Source organism: Arctopsyche grandis, chromosome 4, assembly GCF_051622035.1.
Source record: "Arctopsyche grandis isolate Sample6627 chromosome 4, ASM5162203v2, whole genome shotgun sequence".
Taxonomy (NCBI): Eukaryota; Metazoa; Arthropoda; class Insecta; order Trichoptera; family Hydropsychidae; genus Arctopsyche; species Arctopsyche grandis.
The window spans coordinates 2503432-2526784 of NC_135358.1; the positions used below are offsets into that span (position 1 = coordinate 2503432).

A 23353-nucleotide genomic window follows, 5' to 3' on the forward strand; every position below is an offset into this window, starting at 1 on the left:
TTAAATTTTCAATACATAAGAAACTTATTTTCCTAGAGGAAACATTGGTAGCAAAAAGTATAAATAAATATATGTAGAAGTTTTTTTCTTTCGTAATTATATTTGTAAATTTTTTTGCAGTGGTCTAGCTGTGACGTACATTTGTATGTCAAATCGAAACGACTATTATACATAGTATGTCGAGCGTTATCTCAGATACACACACAGACACACATACAGAATAGCGATATTATATACATATATGACTAGTGTTGTACCCGATGACATATCATCGCATGGGTGTTGGGATATTAAGTTATTAAATAAAAAAAATTAAAATTAATGTGTCATCGGTCATGAGTTCGATCCCCGACGCGGTCTAATGTTTTTCAAATACCTTCTAAATAATATATGTAATAATTCGTGTATCAATTCCTTTCCGAAACCAACCATTGAAATTAACGGGCACAACACTAGTGCATTATAAAAGTGTGTTAATACATTATGTTTTTTCAATAGTCAAAAAATAGATTTTTTTTAATGTATTATTGGCAGAAATGTGAAACCGTTAAATGTGACACTTTAAACTCACACAAACGCATACTCAATCATAAAAAATACTACCTATATTTTCAATGGAAAAATACGCAATGTTTATATATTTTTTAATTTATACATAAATAAAATACATACATGTAGGTACAAGTATTCAAAAAAATATGTACATATATAAGTACATATTTGCATTCTATTCATGGAATGACGCGCGAAAATCGATATATTCGCATATTTTACGTATTTCAAACTAGTAAAAGGTGTGATTTAATTTAATTCTTTTATTTCGAGCCGATTTTTTCCTTCGGATTGTGTTCTAAATTTGCATCACAAAAAATTGAATGAATGATTAAATGGTTTTTTTGTTTGTAGCCGAAATCTTTGAAAAGTCGCGAATCTCATTATTGTGGAATTCGTACAAAAGCTATTAAAATAAAATATGTTTAAATGCCTTTATTCGTTAACAAGTAAATGATTGACGTATGTAAATGTATACATGTAGAAATATATATATTATACATAATTTGATGGTCAAAAATGAAATTAGCTGCAGTGTTATTGAACTATGCAAAAGTCAAAGTCAAATTCTATATTTATTTTTGAAGGAAAAAATAAATTGTTCATATTATATTTCTACAATTTACGACTATTTTTAAATTCAAAACAGGTTTAGTATAAAATTTGAATCGTTCAATATAAAATTGAACTAAAATATTAAGGAACGCTAAGAGGAAGATATCAAGAATTAATTGTTGATAAAAAATAGAAGGAATCCAAACTTAGATTTGCATTCTTAATCATAGCGAGTATAAAAAATTAATAAAATCAATCAATATATAATAAAACAAATAAAAAATTCGCATTCAATCGTGCCTTCAGTGCAATATAATATATCATACATACATATATTTATGTCCACTTATCAAATCATACTTGAATCAAATTTATCAATGATTTTCGACCTTCTTAATAGCACATAGGAAAATTCCGTAGATAAATCAATTTATCATAATACATCAATTGAAGTGATCCAACAATGGATTAAGTGGATCAATTAATCGTCCTATTTATGTACATTATACGTACACTTCATTCGCTTCTCGACATTGACACATTTCAACAAATGTCAAATCAATTTTTATTTGGAGTACTCGCTTTTATCGCATTCTTTAATCCTCGTGTGTTTTCGACACATTGAATCGCCAAACAATATATGTAATTCACATATCTAATATAAATTGATCGATGACAACACAATAACTGTAAATTCCCAATTGACTTTACAATATAACGATGATTTTTTCCCACGAAAAGAACAGATTAGATCGATTAAAGATTGTTATTTATCAAATCATGTACTACATATACTGTTTGTACAAAATATCTCATTTAAATGAGTGTGTTTATTTTAATAGAAAATTGTATATACATATTTGTTTTTTTAAATAAATACATAATTTATATAATAAGTATGTACATACATATACATATGTAGATAAATACATCAGTGATGATTTTTGTAACGGTCGGAAGACAGCTTATATATATGTAAATATTTTAAAAAATTAATATTATTCAACGAAATTCATCAATTATTCAATCATATGTATTTTTTCTATACATTGCTGTATTTTATTATATGTATATACATTATTGTATTTTTTTCTATACATTTTTCATTACATTGCTGTTTAATTTTAAAATTTGACTTACATACATATACCGCGTTGACACGATACGATTGCACTCATACTGAGTCTGCATATTTGGTCACTCGGACGCTACTCGTAACGTGGCAGCATCCGATTAATATCCGAATAAAGTTCGTGTGACCAAATTGGCGTACTCGGTCTGATTGCACTCGTATAGTGTCAACATAATACAAGTAAAATTGACAAATTAAATTTTAGCCCTAATGTATAGTAAAAATGCACTGAGTATTAACTTTTTTCTAAAACTAAAACGAAAACTATTAGTATGTAAAGATCTTATACATATGTATATAAAACCGAAACGGCGTCTGTAATTCGTTTCTGATTGGCTGTCATCAAAGTCATTTCTGATTGACTGGATTGATCAAAGACGTTTGTGATTGGTCGGTCGTTAAATAATATTATTTTTTTTCGATTCAAACATCATTTTTCATTTCATTTCTATGCACCGAGCGAAGCCGGGTAGCATCACTAGTATACAATAAAAAATATATACACACTAATCATCATAAATCTAATATATAATTTCGAAAGAGACTTTGTATTGTTGGTTCATAAATCCGTGACGTCATCTAACAAATGAATATTCAAATAAATTTAATAAAATGTTTACTTTTAGATTGGACATGTTTAAGCGGTTTATATTACAAATACCGAGAGAAGCCGGGTAAAAACACAAGTAGTAAATAAAGACGAGTGACCAAATTGACGCACTCGGTCTGAGTGCACTCGTATCGTGTCAATCCGGTATTATCCGGTTAACCCGTCATGGATACCGTTTAACGTAATGTTCACTGACTGTGTATAAAAATAGAAAAAATAATATTGCCATATTAAAATACATTTATTTTCAAGTTTACTTTGCGCAAATCATTCGACCGTGACATTTTTATCCGCATTTAATAAAACGAGCCGCAAATCATATCGTGAAATGAGATCAGCGCTCGCCTATCGCCAGATCATGTTTTGCAGACATTTGGCCGGAAGTTCAGAGAATTTCACATTGAAATTTCCATTAGGAGAATTTGACACGTGTCAAACCTTATGCACTAATGCACTTATACGACACATTCATCCGACTTTGTCCGGGTATATCCTCAATATACCCAATATTTAATCGGCGTAGTTCTTTGTCAACTCAAAATAAAATAAAATTATATCGCGCGCTCATATTACCATTATCAACCTATGCTTCACCTGTATGGAATAACGCCTCGAATACTAATCTTTCCAAGCTCCAAGTAATACAAAATAAATCCCTAAAAATAATTTATAATACACCCATATATACTAACTTGAAAAAACTGCATGCCATAAATAATATTCCGTTTATTACAGACATTACTAACAAACTAACCAGTAGATTCTATAACGGAATCACTAATAACCATACTAACACACTTGTGAAGAGTCTCGATGATTACAAAAAAATGTCTATACCCTTCAGATATAAACACAGATTACTTAAACACAATCTGCTTTAGGTCATGGACTTTAGAGAGACTTTAATTAATATTACGTATTAAATGTATCATGAGCATTTATAAGAATTGTAAATAGGTTTTTCAGCTATTTTTCCAATTATGCTGTACATTGACATTAGAATAATATAATACTATGATTACTAACAATATTAAATTAAAATTGTAATATAGAAAATTATCAGTAGATCAGTATCTATTAAAAATAGATATAAGATGTATTGTGAACATAATTTAGTAATAATAAAAAGCATTTACAAATCAAAAATAATCCGACTTTGTAACGAGCAGAGACGTTGATCGCGACTGTACATATGTAATGCACATATTGATATATAATATAATGTAAAAAAATTCGTGGAATGTCCACGTGCTGGATGTTTGTTCACGTGCGTGCATCGCGTGAAGTGCAAGTTCGATTTATTTTTTCATTATTGCAACCGTGCCGAGGAAACTTATGTACGTCAGACCCATTGCAGTGTCTTGCATTATTCATGACGCCCGTTTATACTCTCGTTATCATCATCGTGTCAAGTTTATATGCCTACTTTGGTAGGCTCAACCGGGCAGCGCATTGCATTCTTTGTTTACTCAACATACTGGACCGGAATAAGCGAATTTGTAAATCAGGTCATAATTAAAAGTTCAAAATATAAACTAGTGTTGTGCCCGTTGATATTTCAACGGGTGGTTTTTGGAAAGGAATTAATACATGAAGCACACCCTAGGTTATTGTCGCTAGCGGTTTTCTTCCGCTACCCTCTACGTTGCCCTTTCATTCCATCCCCGCACGCTCACCCAGCCGTCCACGTACAAATAAGCACGTGTATATGTCATCATCAGTGATGATGACATATACACAATATCGTTTTTATGAACTTATAATAATTGACGGGCTGAAAACCAGACTGGTACAAGTGACATTTTTAAAAATATCCGGTTGAAGTGCTAAAATAATAGCTTAAAAACGGAAGACATCTGTATTTTTTTGCATAGATATTTATGGAGATTTCAAAAAATATTTATTATGTACAAAATTGTAATAAATATTTTTTGAAATCTCCATAAATATCTATGCAAAAAAAATACAGATGCCTTCCGTTTTTAAATATATGTTTATTCCGTTTTTAAATATATGTATTATGCATTATAAGTTCGGGCTATGTAAATAAAAAAAATAAAAAAAACTGAAATGCTACAGTTTTTAATAAATAATAATCAAATTTGGTATTTTCTCATAATTACATATATGTATGTATAATTAAGATAAAGACATATATTTTTTTACCCGAGCAGCGCCGAGCAATTCTGCTTTAAATTTTTTTTTAAATAAAGTTATTAAATTATGTTATTTTTTAAAACAGCCCTAAAAATTGTCATGAAACCGAAATTAAAACAAAAAAAGTAGTTCTTAATACAATTATTAAAAAAGTACAAATATTGATTTGGAAAAAAAAAGACTACCATTTTTAGGAAAATTTTATATTTATACAAAATTTAAAAGGGCATCATCAAACATTTGAACATTATTTTGGTTACTTTTTAAAAGATGACTTGTACGCACAACCTTACATTCCATACTCTTTCTACACTTTTACGTACATAAATGAGCTAGTGAATTTATATATTCAGCTATAGTTGTGTTCAAATGCGTCTACAATGGATTAAAATATTTTTTTTAACCTCGGAAAAATCTTAAATAGTCGAAATATAATTTTTCTAAGTGGAATTTTATTTGATTCTCATATGAAGACAATTTAATATATTATCCCAATTAATTCAATTCAGATTCGTGTAAATACTAGTCCGAGGTTTTTGCTCGCAATTTTACCGATTTAAAGTTCAGCACACTTCCAATTAACGCTTTTAAACGAAAACAAAAAATAGTGTGGTCAGAACACTATCCCAATAAACATGCTTCAATAGAAAAAACTCAATATAAAATAGTATTAACAGTGGGAAAAAATTCCAAGTGAAAATACGTACTTTTGACTTTGATTTGAACTGGACGAATACTTTGAGAGATTTGAAAGCTAAAAAGTACTACAAATGAAAGATAAAATACCCGACTATAGATTTCAATATTCATTTTGAACAAAAAATTGACAGATTTTGAGACATCGACCGAAAAACACCAAGATATAGAAAAATCGCGCGATTTAAAAAACACATATATCTCCGAATCTCGAGCCAATCAATATTTTTTATTATCAGATTCGTGTTTACTGGTCATAGATCTATAAGAAAAGTCATATCTTGTCTCTGAACCATTTTTCGTGTCGAACATTGTAATCATAGTGATAATTACAATATATTCCAATTATTTTGAAACCGTTAAATATTCGCTGAAATTTTCCAATGCGTAAATGTAAAGATGGATTCACACTGTTTATTATTATTTTTTTATATTTACATTTTATATGCGGTTCACCTTAAGGAAAATTCACGACCCCGAACCGGTCAACACCGGTTTTTTTTTTTAAATATGCGTATAAATTAATACAAAATACAGTATTATTCATGATAAAATATCATAACAATAAAAAAAGTAATTCATAGACTCGACGAAGGACGGACATCGTACGAACGCTAATTAGACGTTGCGAACAATATGATTATTGCGAAAATGAAACACATCTGAATACCAATCATAGTCTACGAATGCGTGCTCAACCAACTGCCAATTACCACCTCAGCAATCAAACAGTCAACGATGACATTTCCGATCAATCTGGACTCATCGCAGCCGATCATCAAAAACACTATTATAATGGAAAACATAAACAGCCAAGATAATGGAACGTTTCGCACGAAAAATCGATACTTTCCAGCGTGGAAAACGTGTCCGAACATGTGAATCGATAAAAGGATGATATTATTATACTATATTCGGTCAACACAGATCAACAGACTCGTTCGCAAATGACGAAATCATCGAACGATACGGATCATCGAACAGCCTGCGTAAAAGAACGCGTGATCTTAAAAGTAAAAGCCGCTCTTAGATGCGCTTTCAAGATCAATGCGAAAGCCTCTTTTATTATGTTACACATACGTACATATCCGGTTTAATAAATAAAAGTCATGTTATAAAAGCGTCATTTACGATTGAATGCGTTTCGAATCAATTGAGACGAAATTAGAAGACTTATTGTATAGAAAATATTTTATGTGTCGTTTCTAACAAAAGATTGAATGGTTCATAAAAAAAACTAGCATTGAAAATATTCTCTTTTATATTTTTAATTGTTTGATTTTAATAAATGAATTTTTAAGATGCGCTTTCCGATTGATTTGATTTTAAAGCTTCAAATCTATCTTTGATTTGCGTCAAATTACACGCTGCGCATAAATTTGCTTACTAATTCAAGTTCAATGATTATAAAATAAACTGCAGAGTTCAATTGATTTGTTTATATTAAAGCACACATGTACACAGATTATATGTTTTGATTTTAATCAAATTTTATAATGATACGTCTGTTATTATCGTCTTTTAATTGGATCGAATCGAAGTCAGTTTATGTAAATTTTATTTAGCCTACTTCTATCTACATTACTCATTGGTCTATAAAATGTGTACGAGTGTAAACAATCAATTATTTATGTAGGGTCAACTTTCCCAGCACTTGTATTGCTAATGATTAGGTATAAAATGATTGGCCTGTACTTCTTGCTATAAAACTCATTGCGATCTTTAAAATATGTATTGAAATTAAACGTATTCTGAATTAAATACGTGTTTGAAATATGCACGCGCTTACGTATCATCGATGATTTGTTTGATTTGAATAAATCATAATTTTTCCCGGAAGGATAGTTAAATTTCCCTACATCTCAGGAAAAGTGATGCTTAGTTGCGATAAACAGTAGAAATTTCACTATCACGTGCAACACGAAAGTAAACAACGCCGATTTTATTACACATTAATATATAATATTTATGTCAGTTGAAAAATAGTGCATTATGTTTGAAATAGGTGGACTTATTTTTCATTCAGTGAATACAGTGTATTGGTGTGGTTTTTATGTGGTTAAAAAAAATAACAAAACAAACATCCAGGTGTGTAAAATTGCAATTTCTTTCGTCTGCCATGCGCGTTCCAACGTATGTATAACCAGTTATGCTGAAATAGAGGTCAATACTTCAAATGTTTGCAATTAGTTTGCTAAAAATCATGTCCGATATTCAAATTTAAATAATAATACACGCAAAATGGGCATACGCACAAATTACAATATTTAATTCGGTAAACGCATTGCGTCGTGTGACACATTTAATATAAAAATCGTACACTTTCTAAATGTATTTCTTATAATCAACACTTAATAGACAATATCTTATTATTCTTCTACTAGTGTTGTACCCGATGAAATATCATCGCATGGGTAATAGGCATATTAAGTTATTAAATAAAAAAAACTAAAAGAAATGTGTCAGTCCTGTGTTGGATCCGCACGTGGTAATTTTTTTTTTCAAATATCTTTTAAATATATTTAATATTTATATTTAATTGATTAATATGAAAAAAATACCTACGTACCTACATATAAACAATATAAACCACCAATAGAAAAATTAAGTAATCAAATAAATATTCAATAGATGGCGCTAAATTCTCAAACACTTATTTCCCTACAGAAAACATTGGTAGCAAACAGTATATATATATATATATAAGTTTTTTGCTGATCTGTTATTATGTTCGTATTATATTCGTACGTTTTGTTGGCAGTGTTTTAATTGTGACGTACATATGTTGAATCGAAACGACTAAAATAGTATGGCGAGCGTTATCTTACACAGACATACATAATAGCGCTATTATATATGTCTATGATATTTCCGCAATGCCTTAGTAAATTAAATAAAGTATAAAACGTTCTATAGGTACATATTATTTAAATGAAACATAAAAAAAATACCTTTTAAATATATTTAATTTAATATTTATATTTAATTGTTTAATATGAAAAGAAAATGGTAAAAACTACCTACCTATCTACATATAAACAACATAAAACACCAATAGAAAAATTAATTAATTAAATAAATGTTCAATAGATGGCGCTTAATTCTCAGAGACTTATTTTCCTAGAGAAAATATCGGTATAAAACAGTATATATAGAAGTTTTTTGTGGATCTGTTATTATCTTCGTACGTTTTGTTGGCATTGTTTTAATTGTGACGTACATATTGAATCGAAACGACTATTATAGTATGGCGAGCGTTATCTTACACAGACACACATACTAGCGCTATTATATATGTACATATGTATGTCTATGATATCTCCACAATGCCTTAGTAAATGAAATAAAGTATACATGATAAAACCTGCTATAAGTAAATATTATTTAAATGAAACAAAAAAAAAATACCTTTTTAATATATATTCAATTTATATTTATATTTAATTGTTTAATATAAAAAAATGGTAAAAACTACCTACCTACCTACATATAAACAATATAAAACACCAATAGAAAAAAAAATAATTAATTAACTTTTCAATAGATGACGCTAAATGTTCAGAGACTTTCCTAGCGGAAAAATTGGTAGCAAACAGTATATATATATATAGCAGTGTTTTCTTTAATTTGATATTCGTATTACATTTGTACATTTTTTGGCAGTGTTTTAGCTGTGACTTACATATGAATGTCGAATCGAAACGATTATATGTAGTACGGCAAGCGTTATCGCAGATACACAGACATAATAGCGATATTATATATATATATATATATATATATATATATATATATATATATATATATATATATATGATTATTATATAAACGTCAAGATCGAAATCTCAATGATGGAAAATGTATTGTATTTTTTAACTGATATGTCGTTCTTAGTCTCAAATTTCACACATGGTACATATCTAACTTATATCTTAAATATAACGATTAAACATACATATGTACATGATACGTGGAATTTTATGCGAATTAAAATTTTTATCGTATGACTTTATTAATAATTCATAGCTCAAATATTATCTCAGGTGCAATATTGTCGCGGGGCTTACAAATTTCAATTACATCTGCATTCTAATTAAATCAAAATGTTCTCAAGAATTTCTCATTACTCAAATGTTTAAATGATGAATCATTGTAAAAGGAATGAAAGCCACATTTTATGACCTTAAAATATAATGTAGGATATTTAAACGAGTGGAATTGAGGCGGCTAATTGAAACACTAGAAATAAATCAGTTTACTCACACTTCGACACGGTTTTTCTCCAGCCGGTCAGCATCGTGAAGCCTTATAAAGATCCTTCGAAAAATTGTCAATCTATTCAAAGATTTATCACACAACCGAAAATTGTCACTCAGTGTCGACCACAAGTCATTATTTACAATCGACTTTCACCGAATGAGATCGACGACAGAATTGCACTCGCGACAGTTCACCACCGAAACACACTACCAGGCAGTACTTGAAAAAAATCAAATATACCCAGGACGTGTATGGTGTAGGTTGTATTTTTTAATTCGATGTTTATTTTTTGTGGTTTTTATAAATTTTGAGCGAATTTCGTTGTGCGCGATTTGAAGTGATTTGAACGCGCGGAAGCTCGAAACCGACGTGCGTTAACGTCGACGTTCGGAATCGGCATAAGCACGTTGACGTGGACGCTGACGCTTAAATAGCCGACGATTTATAATGCCGCGATGATGTTCTGTTATCCATCTTATCTCTGCGACTGCGGAAAAGCGGTGGAAAACCGATGCAATCTAACCCGGTGAAAATCGTACGTACGGACATGTGCGTGCGCGACACTCATTGTACTCATACTGAAACTATTCACTTCTGAAAGGAAATTGGTCATCTTTTGAAAGTTCATATCCTTATGATTCGAATCTAAACTGTATTGTTTCATAATTTGAAAAATCGTAAAACAATATGTACATTCGAGACAGTTTCACAGTGAAATATTCCGAATCTGCATTCGCTCACTTATATATTATAGCTGATTTTATATCTAAATAGTATTAACTTAATTCAAACCAACAATATAAAACTTTGCTTTATAAATCTTTATGACTTTAAGTTTAATTAAAAGCTATAAATAAATTTTAAAATAACAATTTTAGAATCACGTATTATAATCGAATGCTGCAAATGCAACGACATACTGAAACTATTCACATCTCAAAGGAAATTGGTCATCTTTTGAATGTTCATATCCTTATGATTCGAATCTAAGCTGTATTGTTTCTTAATTTGAAAAATCGTAAAGCAATATGTACATTCGAAACCGTTTCACAGTGAGATATTCCGAATATGCATTGGCTCAGTTACATATAACAGCTGATTTTATATATAAATAGTATGCATTCGATTCAAACCAACAATATGAAACTTTGCTTTATAACTTTGTGACTTTAAGTTCAATTAAAATCTATAAATAAATTTTAAAATAACAATTTTAGAAACGAGTATTATAATTGAATGCCATAAATGCAACGACTTTATTTCGATTATTTTTGATGAAAATATCTACATATGTTCTAAGTACTCCTTTCAATTGTTTTATTAACACTCAATATACAATTTTTTATTCAGCGCCATTTGACTTAATTATATAATCAAACAATCGTTTTATATCACGTAGTGTCGTTTTTATTAAAGAAATCCGCAATTAATTTATGCGACGTTGATTTTAGCCTCCGAAAAATGATTAATTATATTATTTATGTTTAAAAATGGAAACGTGCAGAGTTTATAAACGTTTTTAGCGTTTAAAATGATAGGAAGAAGGTCGATTTGACAAGTTGCAAGCTCGCCAAGCATACCTAATTTAATCCTTGAAATGTTTATGCGGAAATTTCTACGATCAATGTGATTTTTTATAAATGTATGTACTATCGTATTTAAAAAAAACTATATTAAATCTTTTAAACGAAAATTCGATACGCTAACTCGTCTAATTATCGACTTTTATCAACATTCATTTCAATCAATTGTATACAGTTAATCACATAAGTAAAAGCATAAAATCTCATTACATTGTGTTACAAACTTAATGACTGAATTGTACACCAGGAAACCTTTCACTGCATTTAACAAACAAAAACAATACAAAATGCACCTCTATCCAATAAAAAAAAATCAATATGCTTAAAATAATTTATAATTGATTCAGACATTCATCTACGAGAGTTTCTTTCGTGTACGTCATAACAAATTTCCGCTGAATTTTTCCATGGCTTATTAACTTTCAATATGATAAAACAATGCATTTATCTGATCTAAAGTAATACATACATACATTACAGATCTGATCAATTATCTGTTAACAATATTTACAAAGAGGAAAATTCCAATCAATCATAATACATTTCATACCAAATCATTTTCATGACGTCACAGATGTTTGCGATATGTTTTTTCGGTTAATTTAAACCTTAAGGCGAGTGATTAAACTGAAAAGTTCCGTCTACAGTTACTTCACACTATTGATATATCAATCACGTGCACAATTAGGCAGTTCGAGTTTACAAAGTGACAGGTAATTCCATATTTGGTAAAAAGCGATCGACTGAAAACGAAGACGTGAAAATTAACCGTTCAAATACGTTATAGAAACACACGCTAATACGATGAATCAACATCAGGTTAATTTATTCGAGAATAATCGCACTTGAATTATTATTCCGCGAAAAATGATCTCGTGCAATGCTTTTCTCCCCTTTCTTTATTCATTTATCATATTCCATAATCGTTTGTTATGAGTGTCGGCTTGTAACACTTCATTGAAGGGATTATGGTACATCAATCATCGACGAATGCAATCTAAATCGATTATATACCTAATCCACAATCAATTTAATACTTTAATGCGTCAATAGGCAATACTAGACGATTGAATACAATTGGTTTTGTCGGTCAAATATTTGTTGTTTTGTTTTCAAATTAAATATTCCCAAAATTTTTACGTAAGATAATAATAATGCTGATAAATTGAACTTCCAGCAAATCATCACCATCATCTACCGCCACTCGCCATCCACTGCTGGATGAAGGCCTCTCCAACACGCTTCCACTCGTCTCTGTTTTGCGCAACTCTCATCCATCTCACTTCACACATTTTCCTAATTTATTCTACCCATCTTTCCTGCGGTCTTTCTTTTACCCTTTTGCATTCTCTCGGGTACTCTTCTAGTACTTCTTTTGTCCACCTTTCGTCCATTCTTCTAGCCACGTGTCCCACACATTGCCATTTCAATCTCTTCACTCTATCCACTATATCCATTACTCTTGTCATACTTCTCACCTACGTATTCACATTTAACACAATTGTGAAGAGTCTCGGTGATTACAACAAAATGTCTATACCCTTCAGGTATAGCACACAGATTACCTAAACACAATCTGCCTTAGGTCATCGACTTTAGACAGTCTTTAATTATGTATTAGATGTATTACGAGCATTTATAAGAATTGTAAATATGATTTTGAGCTCTTTTTCCTACTATGCTATACATTAACATTAGAATAATATAATACTATGATTACTAACAAAATTAGATTAAAATTGTAAAATAGAAAATGATCAGAAGATCAGTAGCTATTAAAATAAATATAAGATGTATTGTGAACATAATTTCGTAATAATAAAAAGCATTTAAAAATCAAAACCAAATCACCTACGTATTCCGTTTCCTGACATTCCTCATTGTGTTTTCATTCTTTAAAATGTTTTGTATCAATAAAACAATAAATGTAATACTAATATTGCATTTTCATGTTCATATTTGCTGGAAACAGGTATTGTTTTTAATTTTAAATGCTTTTTATTATTAATAAATTATGTTCACAATACATCTTATATCTATTTTAATAGCTACTGATCTACTGATAATTTTCTATTTTACAATTTCAATTTAATTTAGTTAGTAATCATAGTATTATATTATTCTAATGTTAATGTACAGCATCATAGGGAAAAAACTCAAAAATCTATTTATTAGGAAACGAGTATCAACGCCCATTATATCTAGGTTTCCAGCAAATATTAACATGAAAATGCAATATTAGTACTAAATTTATTGTTTTATTAATACAACACATTTTAATGAATAAAAACGCCATTTTTTACTAAGATAGATTGAAAATGATGATCACTTCTTTGTCTTTCTACCAGAAATCTTTCGATACGATCTCTATATTTTGCATGATTTCAACAAAACGGTGTAACTTTTCGCGTAATCTTGCGAATTCTGAAAAGATGCATTTCCAAATATAGTGACGTCAATTAGCAACTTCTTTTGTCCGATTTGACTTTAACACATTTATTTTTAAGCTACTACTTGAAGAAAAAATGTTTGACAGCAATCTGATGTCTGAAGCAAAATATTTATGATGAAATTGAACAAATTACTAGAAGATTTGTTCAAAAGTAATGAATTTTGACGGATATTATATTTTATTTTTTTATAAAATACACGCAGTGGAAAGAAAACTCATTTAATATAAAATTTTTAAAACATTTAATACTATATAAGACGCACAAAGTGACTTCATGTTTCCATCAGCTATAAACAATATCTATAAAGATAATGCATTTATATCAATATGTGATAAAATGTGCATATAAATCAATCAGAATGTACTATATTATAAAATACCAATCGATTTCAGCGCATCCAAATAAAATGAATAGAGAAAATGGATATAACCCTCTCGATTGATAGTAAGACAATGTAATTTTGAATGAAACTATCCGAGTAAGTAATAAGGCTTCTTATGTACGTATATAATAATGACTGCCCAGTCTTTGAGTGATTGCACTCGAGTACTAATGACATTTATTCGGTTTCTGACAGCAATAATTATCGTCACTTTATATTCAACCGTCTGTCATCTCATTTCTTCGACGATAATTCATTTTATATACATATATCTACACTTTGATAGTCAGACTCTAGCACATAGTGCAATAAACTTAATTGTGAGGCAATCATGGGATTACACACGTCAATTATTATAAATATTATACTGCAGTCGTAAACTGGATCCTAAAATTAAAATGCGAGTCAAATCAGCGAAAAGATCTTCAAAGCAAATATTTTCAGCACACTTGCAAATATTGACATTGAGAATAAAATCCTCGCGATTCAAAACGCTAGGAAGTCTAAGGTAAGGCTCATATAAAAGTTACATTGAAAGCATAGTCAAAAAATAATAGCATGTAATTGTATTTAGGTTTATTCCATGAGCAATCTCAAATACTTAATTGGTTTATCTGTAAAATTTCGATGTGAATTTCAAATCAGTTATCAAATATGGCATTTGTACATGTTTAAAAGGACTAATAAAAAAGACAATACATTCCATTGAGTTGACTAACACTCGAGTCTTCTTATTTTATCTCGTCGTTGTGCAATTAAGCATTGAATTATTAAAGTGCGTTAAATAATCTGTCAATAGATCTGTATCACCTCAAGAACAATGAAAAAAAATACGAATAAATTGTCTGTAAAACATTGCAATTGATCTTGACTCAAATATTCGGTTTCGTATCAAACACGTGTCACGTGCCGATCTTGATTTGATATTATATGTATATACATATGTACATATCCGGTTATTTGTTTTTCGGTACATCTTTGACTTTCGTTACATTGTGACTCACATGACGAAAGTGTGCAATTAATATTACGGTAGCGATTTGTCGGCGAAATCAATACGCGAAATGCGTAATAGATCGAAAACGTTTAATTGGTAATTATGATACGTCAAGTGTGCAACACTTTCGACGTACCTATTTAATACAATCAAATGTAAAATCTGTGGCACGATTTCAGATTGTCAAAGCGGATGCAGTCTTGTAATGCTAGGATTGTTCATATTCAAATACAGAAACATTTCGATTGGGTGTTTTAAATGGTTTTGGAGACTTTTTTCGATGGAAAAAATACACCCCTTTTTTCTATTGAGAGAGAATACGCATCGATGAGATAAAAACGATGTACATATATGTTACAAATCAAGTGTATCTTCCAGTCGTAATATATATTGACTAGACTTAGGAACATGTTCCATCTAACCTGGTTCCAACCACCGTTATAGTTGAAGTGTATTTTCGGTTGTAATACATTTCAACTATAAGTTGGTACCAGAAAACGTCACTCGACTAGTAAATTGAGTTGTCAAGTCACATTTGTGTTTTAAAGACATTCTTACAGTTATTATTATTAAAGTTATTAGGACTAGTGGTTAGCATATTATGCTTTCGAGCAGAATGATCACGGTTTCGAATCCCACTGGAGTCCCGCTGCTGTCCAGACCTTGGTTTGTGATTCCAGGTCCATCGTTTCTTATCATAGTTTGGTAATTTTTCTGATTTTCACTTAAACGATTCCTATAAAATTGGCTTCTACTTTTCTATCTCTCTAGCTAATCTCAAGTTATTTGATTGTACAAAATGCTACAAAATATTCTCATAAAGTACTCATTGCCTTTATTCGTTGTATATCTAGCAAATATTAACACATTATTGAACTCTAAAGCATTCGTAAAAACATCAGAGCTGTCAAAACTCAACTGTTATATTACAACTGGCGCACATTATTGAAAGTGTATTTGCGCTTATAGAGATGAATTGTATTCGAATATGAATGACCTAAAGCGCCAGTTGTAATATATTATAACTGAAAATACCCTTCAACTGTAATATATGTATATATGTATTTACATACATACATATGTGCCCATAATTACGAAAGTAGTCAAGAAAAAAAATCAATTACATATTACAATATAACCGATATTAAACAATAAAATCGACTTTCAAAATATTTTTTTCCTAACTAAGTCTCACAATATGTACATGTATGTTTGTATTATACTTGTAAAGGATTATCAAAATATAATTTCGAATGCGCCTACTAATTTTACGATGCAAAATACTGTTGATATGTTATACAAATTGCATAAATCAGGCGTAAAATTTTTTCACAAGAAAAAAATTATTTAAATTAAAATCTATGATTATTTTACTACCTATGTACATACATATATATCAATATATCAACAATAAAAAAATGCATGTTTATTTTTTTATAATCAAATACAGTAATTTTATATGTATGTATATCAAAGAAACCTTTGTTAATTCATTTTAATTGGCTTCTAAAATATATATTTTGTTGAAAATATAGTATCGTAATTATATTATCTCATATTTATGGATAATTTTAAAAATTGCAAATTGATAATCGATTTCTGGTGTGTTTCAACTGCGCAAGATAAAAATTTATTTATGTCACTAGGGTAATTGAATTCATAATATCATTATCAACATGGTGACATTACATTAAAATCGTTCGATAACCTTAAAATTCCTTTTTTTTCTTCTTTCAATAAACAAATTTTAGAGAATATACATTGTGTGTATATTTATCGCAACGATAATTAACCAGCTACACCTAGGGGTCAAAAATCATAGTTTTATCTCATTCAACAGATGTGGTTCAAAAACGATACGCTATCTGTGTACGTTTTGTTTTATTAATTTAAAAAATTATACATCGTGATTTACCAATGACCGAATTGTAAGTGATTTGAGTATATGAATTAAATTTTCACATCTGTATTTTGTATGCCTGTATGTACATATATGTGTTCATTTTTCATGTTAAATAAATAAAAATCAAAAATCTATTTTCATTTCAAAGACAATTATATTTATTTAGGTTAAGGTGGCCATTCGTACTGGTTTTACCAGTACAGTACTGGTTTTTTGGATATCTGTCCTGGCAGAATCCTTGGGATTAGCCTGTTTATAAATATTTAAATCGATTTTTTTTATTTTCTTAAATATGCATCCATGATTTTCTAAAATTCATTATCGTTTTTTATAACTCAATGATTTAGAAACATTATTTTAACAAAAATGTCCTGGTTTTGTCACATAACCTAAAAACATATAAAATGGTCACCTTAATTTAGATCAAAAACAGAGACTATCAGAAAAATTTTAAAATAAATAAACAATATAAAAAAAACTGAAGAATAAATTTATTTTATGTGCATATAATACATAAGCAGGGGCGGCTCGTGACTTTAAAAACATGGAAGGAACGAGAGGCTCAATCCGCTCGCTCTACATATTTTTTTCCAAAAACATGAACTTTTTATTTTTTAGTAACATTTTATGCCAAGAAAATGACTTTTAAATTATCTACTTCGTTCATTATGTGTTCTAAAAAACAAAAATTTGATTGAAAATATATATTAAATGATAAAAATGAAGAATTTGCATATCTTGATGGACAATTTTAGCATACCTTGCAAAATATATTTGAAATGTTGAAAAACGTTTACGGTGTCGTATTTATTCGAATTTTATAGAGAATATAGACAACTGGGGCTGGCTTATTCTGCCCCAAAGAGACCTTTACGAACCTCTGAACACAGAACTTCTGAAAGGCGAACTTCTGAACACAGAACTACAGATCTTCGCCTTGAATGACAATCTACACTCCACACACAGTACCATTCGCAAGTACCAGAGTAGTAGGTAAACTGAAGCTGGCGACCACGGGACCACGGCAGAAAGTGACTGCCCCGAACTGAATTACGAATCGACTCTGCTCACCGCGTGGTAAGCGGGATAAAGAAACACTTGTTGGCTACTGACAAATCACCAACAATACGCAAAATTTATTTTCTTTTGGTGAAATTCATATGGGACAGTGTCCCGGTTTCCCTTGAAGACGAGCCACCGCTTCATATGTAGGTCGATACAAAATATGGATTATATTAGACACTATTATTAATTTTTATATTTAGTTTATTTCATTATCATTTGTATTATTTAATTTAATTAAAATTAAACCGTCCTTCTTATTGTTTAATTAAATTGTATCATTACTATTGTTATTAAAGACTACAAAAGTCAAAGAAATTTAACCAAACTGAATATTATGACTCAAAAAAACCTAATGCATTAATAAAACAATCCTTATTTAACAATTATTTTGCTACAAAATTTTTGATCGATTTGTTTTAAATTTACCGTATTTTTTTGTCGATTATTTATTATGATAAATGCTTTCATTCAATATACATACTTATTATTTTGACTCATTTAAAAAAAACTTATATTTATATATAATATGAGCCGTTATAACTGAAAGTGGCTTTTTCAGTACAAAGAAAGTCCACTTTTCTTAATTTCAAGAAATATCTCGTTTAAAAATATTTAAAAATACTGGTGGCCTGTAATACGTTTATTCTGCTTTTCAGAGATTCTGGTCATGTCGAATTAAATTAAGTCATAACAATTCGTGAATTAAATCAAACAGAAATAGTGTTTTTGGAACTGAAACTTGGACTTCCGCCATTTTCAAATACATATAACGGCTCATATAATATTATATAATGCAATAAAACATTGACCATGCTAGAAAATAAACCCAATAGATAAACTAAACGCAGCTTTTTTCGTGCGATTATTATCATAGATAGTTAAATAGGGCACTAAGATTCCATTGAAAGCGAACGATAAACAAAGAAATCGATAAGGCGTTATGAAATTATAATCATATAATTGTGATAAAAAATCTATTCAATTTGCAAAAACAAAAAAGTCATCGACACTGAAAAGATATCTTTGTTATTTTGCCTGCATTATAATATATTTATTATTTATATATATTATGCTACATCCATACCAGTTCCAGGTACTTTCAAATACACTTGATCACTAGGACGTCTTTGAACCGTCTTCAGTAAGGGAGTCCTCTCAGACACGTGCCAAATACCGGAACGTTGAGATTCCTTTTCGGTATCCATTTGAGATGTACAACAATACCGTAGCACAAAACCTCAATGTCGAACCACACGATTTTATCTGACATACGAGTCGATTCGCGGTTTAATTGCAAACAGGTCCATTTAATAATGTATGCATGCGTTCGTGAAATCTGGCCGCGACTAGTTCTTTAGAAGCCTGTCTCATATATGCATAGTTTGTTTACGTTGTTGTCAAAGTTCGGCTCGCGATACGCTGGCACTCGCTATCTCACCTTAGAGTGCTAAAATTCAAATATTTAAAATAACTCGTATATTTGAATATATGTATATTAACTTCTAAATGTCACATCCGCATATTCGTTAAAAATAGAAATACACACTATACATTTTATTCATCAATACATGCTATTGGTGATATAATAGTCTTCATTCGTAGTGTAACTTTCAAGACAACCACAGTGAATAAACGAATCACAAATAAAGATATAAACATTAAATAAAGAGTCACACATGTAGAGAAGTCACACTCTGGCGTCTGGAGCTGGTGCGTTAGTTTATATAAATTGTGGCTTGAAGCGTGCCGTGTGCAGATGGCTTTGTCTTCAGGTCATGTTTCGTAGTTGCATGATGACATCACTGCTCGTTCGTTTTACGATCAAGCGATGAACTCTTTCTTCTAGAATAGTCAAAGGGGACGTTGCCCTCGAGTAGCGAGGTTAATTCCAGGGGTGATTAGTTCTGGATCATTGGTGTATATACATTTGGCTTTGTCTTCAGGACACATGTAGTTGCATGATGACATCACTGTTGGGTTTCGTTCGTTTTACGATCGAGCGATGATCTCTTTCTTCTGGAATAGTCAAAGGGGACGTTGCGCTCGAGTTCTGCATGTTTGTACAGGAGTGATGATGATGCCATCATAAGATTTGTATATTGATGTGAAATTTTATTTTTACATACATATGTATATATATATATAAATATACCAGGAAGGCTTAACAGTTAAACCCCAAATGCGCCTTCCTGGTCCACATAATTATTACATAGATACATGTAAATCTAAACAATATCTGACATCTATGGTCAGATATTACAAACATCGTATGAATACGATAAATAACGATGAATAACTTTCATGTAACAATACGAATTTTTATTCGATAAACAACCATAGAGACATATATGGTTATCAATATGGCGAAACCTGATGTAACAATAACTAAAGGTTTGCAACAGAAAATTGGGATGGGATGGAAGGAAACGCCAATTTTTACAGGAACCGTTTCAATGAAAATCAGAAAAATTGGCAAATTCTGATAAGAAACGATCGACCTCGACAAACCAAGGTCTGGGCAACAACGAGACTTAGTGGGACTCGAACCCGTAACATATATGAGATCACTGGTTTTGATTCGGAATAGCATAAGTTGTTCTATATTCCTACATATCGCTACGTCTTGCTCATCGTCCATTCAGTTGACAGCAATATCAATGGTTAGGTTGGCATTATGGCACCAATTGAACCCCACTCCCCGAACATAGATCTCAACGCGCGAGAAGACGTGCTCTCTTCTCATCAGACCTCCAAGGGACACGGTCGAGTCTCTCCCTGTCCCAGCTTCATCCCGAGAGTCGAGCCAAGGAATCCACGTGCAGTTGAGCCTAGTATGTAGTAGCTGGATAGTTCCTGTAGCTCCCGTCCTCTTCATACGCAACTTCAGAAGCCGTCTACGTAGAGAAAGGACCTCGTGACCGGGTCTCCAGCTTTTCTCCCACCAGCTCGTACAGCTGGCTGCGCTTCGACGAACATAGAACCCCCACGACTCCAACGACACGTCAGTCCATGGTTTCCCTTTCGCTCATGCTCCTGGAGGACACCTGTTCACCCTGCGAATCCCAACGTTGGAGCCATTTCCGCACGTAAAGGTTTTCGTCACAGAGTGAAATATAGGCGCGTAGGACCTGGAAAATCAGACCACGTGACACTTCCTAGCACTGAGAGGTAGATTATTTTCATATGTCCGTCTCTCCAAAGAATCGAGATCGCCTTGACGATAATGACAATCATAAATCGCTCAAATAGATCTGAAGAATTTTAAGCCATTAGCATATAGTAAAAATTGTGAATGATTCAAAGATGAAATATCATTAGAAGAGAGGTTAGATAAAAGATGTCCAAGGTTTGAGCCTCGTGAAACTCCAGAACTAGTTGCACAACGGCCAGAAGAAAAGTGACCATAACTAACGTATTGCCAGCAGGAATCAAAATAGCTAGTAAATAACTTGATAAGATTATCAGAAAACCCAAAATTACTAACTTTGCGTAAAATGATACCAGGGTTGACTTTATCGAAAGCTTTCTCAAAGTTAGTATAAATCACACCGACCTAAACTCTGTCATCAAGATTCTTAGGCGCAAAAGTAATAAAACAAATTAAATTTGTGATTTATAATGTTCGATTCAGACAATGACTTCTTGTTTTAATTGTATGCAGTGTTCATAAGAGGGGTCGATATCAAAAGTTTAATAGTTTCTTCAAAATATAAATTAAATTGAATATGATCGACAAGGTTTAAATCTAATAAGCTGGAAAAAGACCTACCAAACTATCCTTTATTCTTGTTTATCTTTCATTTTTTTATATCTGACAATTCAATTTCTATTCAACCTTTCTTGCTTTCTTACATATTACACAATTTGGAAATTCATTAATATTTAAAAATTTCGAATCCATATCCATTAGAGGTCAAGACGATAGAGCTTATCTCTAACACCAGGCCAGTTAGTCAGTTGTCAGGCCCGTAAATCAGTTGATGAATTAAATCTGATATATGTTACTCTGCCTTAATCATCAACAGTCTGTTACCATCTTCAGCTTGCATTTTAGCTCCTCTTATTTATATGGGGGCGGCTGGAGTGAAACGACGGTATTATTCTAAACACGACTATTTAATATGACGGGCGGGAAGGAAGTAAAGTAGCAGCCACCAACATGGCTGAATCGGTCCCAACTCACAGTATGGCTACCCAAACTCGACCACGTCTTAGGGCCCCTACACTTGCATTCAATCAAACATAAAATTTAACCAAGATATAATTGTAATTCAACTCTGCCTACCATCTTTCAATATGTACATAATTTTTTATATATAAAAAAATTAATACTATCACAGCATGAAGTGTATTTACTTTGTAATGTGCTCACATTTACTGTGTGTATATGTAGGTATATCTGATAGTCGCGAGAGATTACGTGATATTGTTACACACGCTGATAAGCATCATCGTAAATGGGTTCATTCAATGTGAAGGGTCAATTTTTTATATCATCACATTTACATACTCGTTATCCTACTTATCTCATATCCGTCATCAAATATATTCGTAAAAATGCATTGAATATTAGCCTGTATATTAAAGTATTGAAATAATCGAAACACGTGTTTTATCGAAAGTAACCAGTTCTGCTCGGATTGAAATTCGTATGTGTTCTGTAAATTCGCGAATCACCATTAGCGATTATTCTGGTCCATTGAAAAATATGTGCGCAAAACTTCTTTTTATTATTGCATGTCATATTAAATGTATTTTATTAATATCTATTATCTAAATTACTAATTAGCCGTAATGATGATCTATTATCTAAATCTAAGATACCCTTTTTCGATATAATCTATTATCTAAGTTATCCCTATTCAACCACCACATATTAAATGTAAGGTTGAAAAGGGGTAACTTAAATAATAGATTATACCTATACCTTCAATATTATTTACTATCAGCTTTTCTTTGAAATGTACATCTAATATATATTTATTATTTATTTTTTACATATATACCA

General features: G+C 30.8%; 2 protein-coding genes across 3 annotated transcripts in view; one reads left to right on the forward strand and one right to left on the reverse strand.

Annotated features, from left to right (window-relative positions):
* The window catches only part of LOC143910433 (putative inorganic phosphate cotransporter), a 43317-nt gene extending 23595 nt beyond the window's left edge, over positions 1-19722 (reverse strand). The window contains exon 1 of one of the 2 annotated variants that reach the window (XM_077428899.1): positions 19430-19722. In XM_077428899.1, the coding sequence (XP_077285025.1) occupies positions 19430-19550 (121 nt within the window). In that variant the 5' untranslated portion in view covers positions 19551-19722. Of the gene's footprint in view, positions 1-9965; positions 10543-19429 lie in introns of those variants that run through there. The other variant, XM_077428900.1, reaches the window with a different exon arrangement.
* LOC143910435 (uncharacterized) overlaps positions 1-23353 on the forward strand; it is a 448390-nt gene that overhangs the window by 115527 nt on the left and 309510 nt on the right. The gene's annotated exons all lie outside the window — the stretch shown is intronic.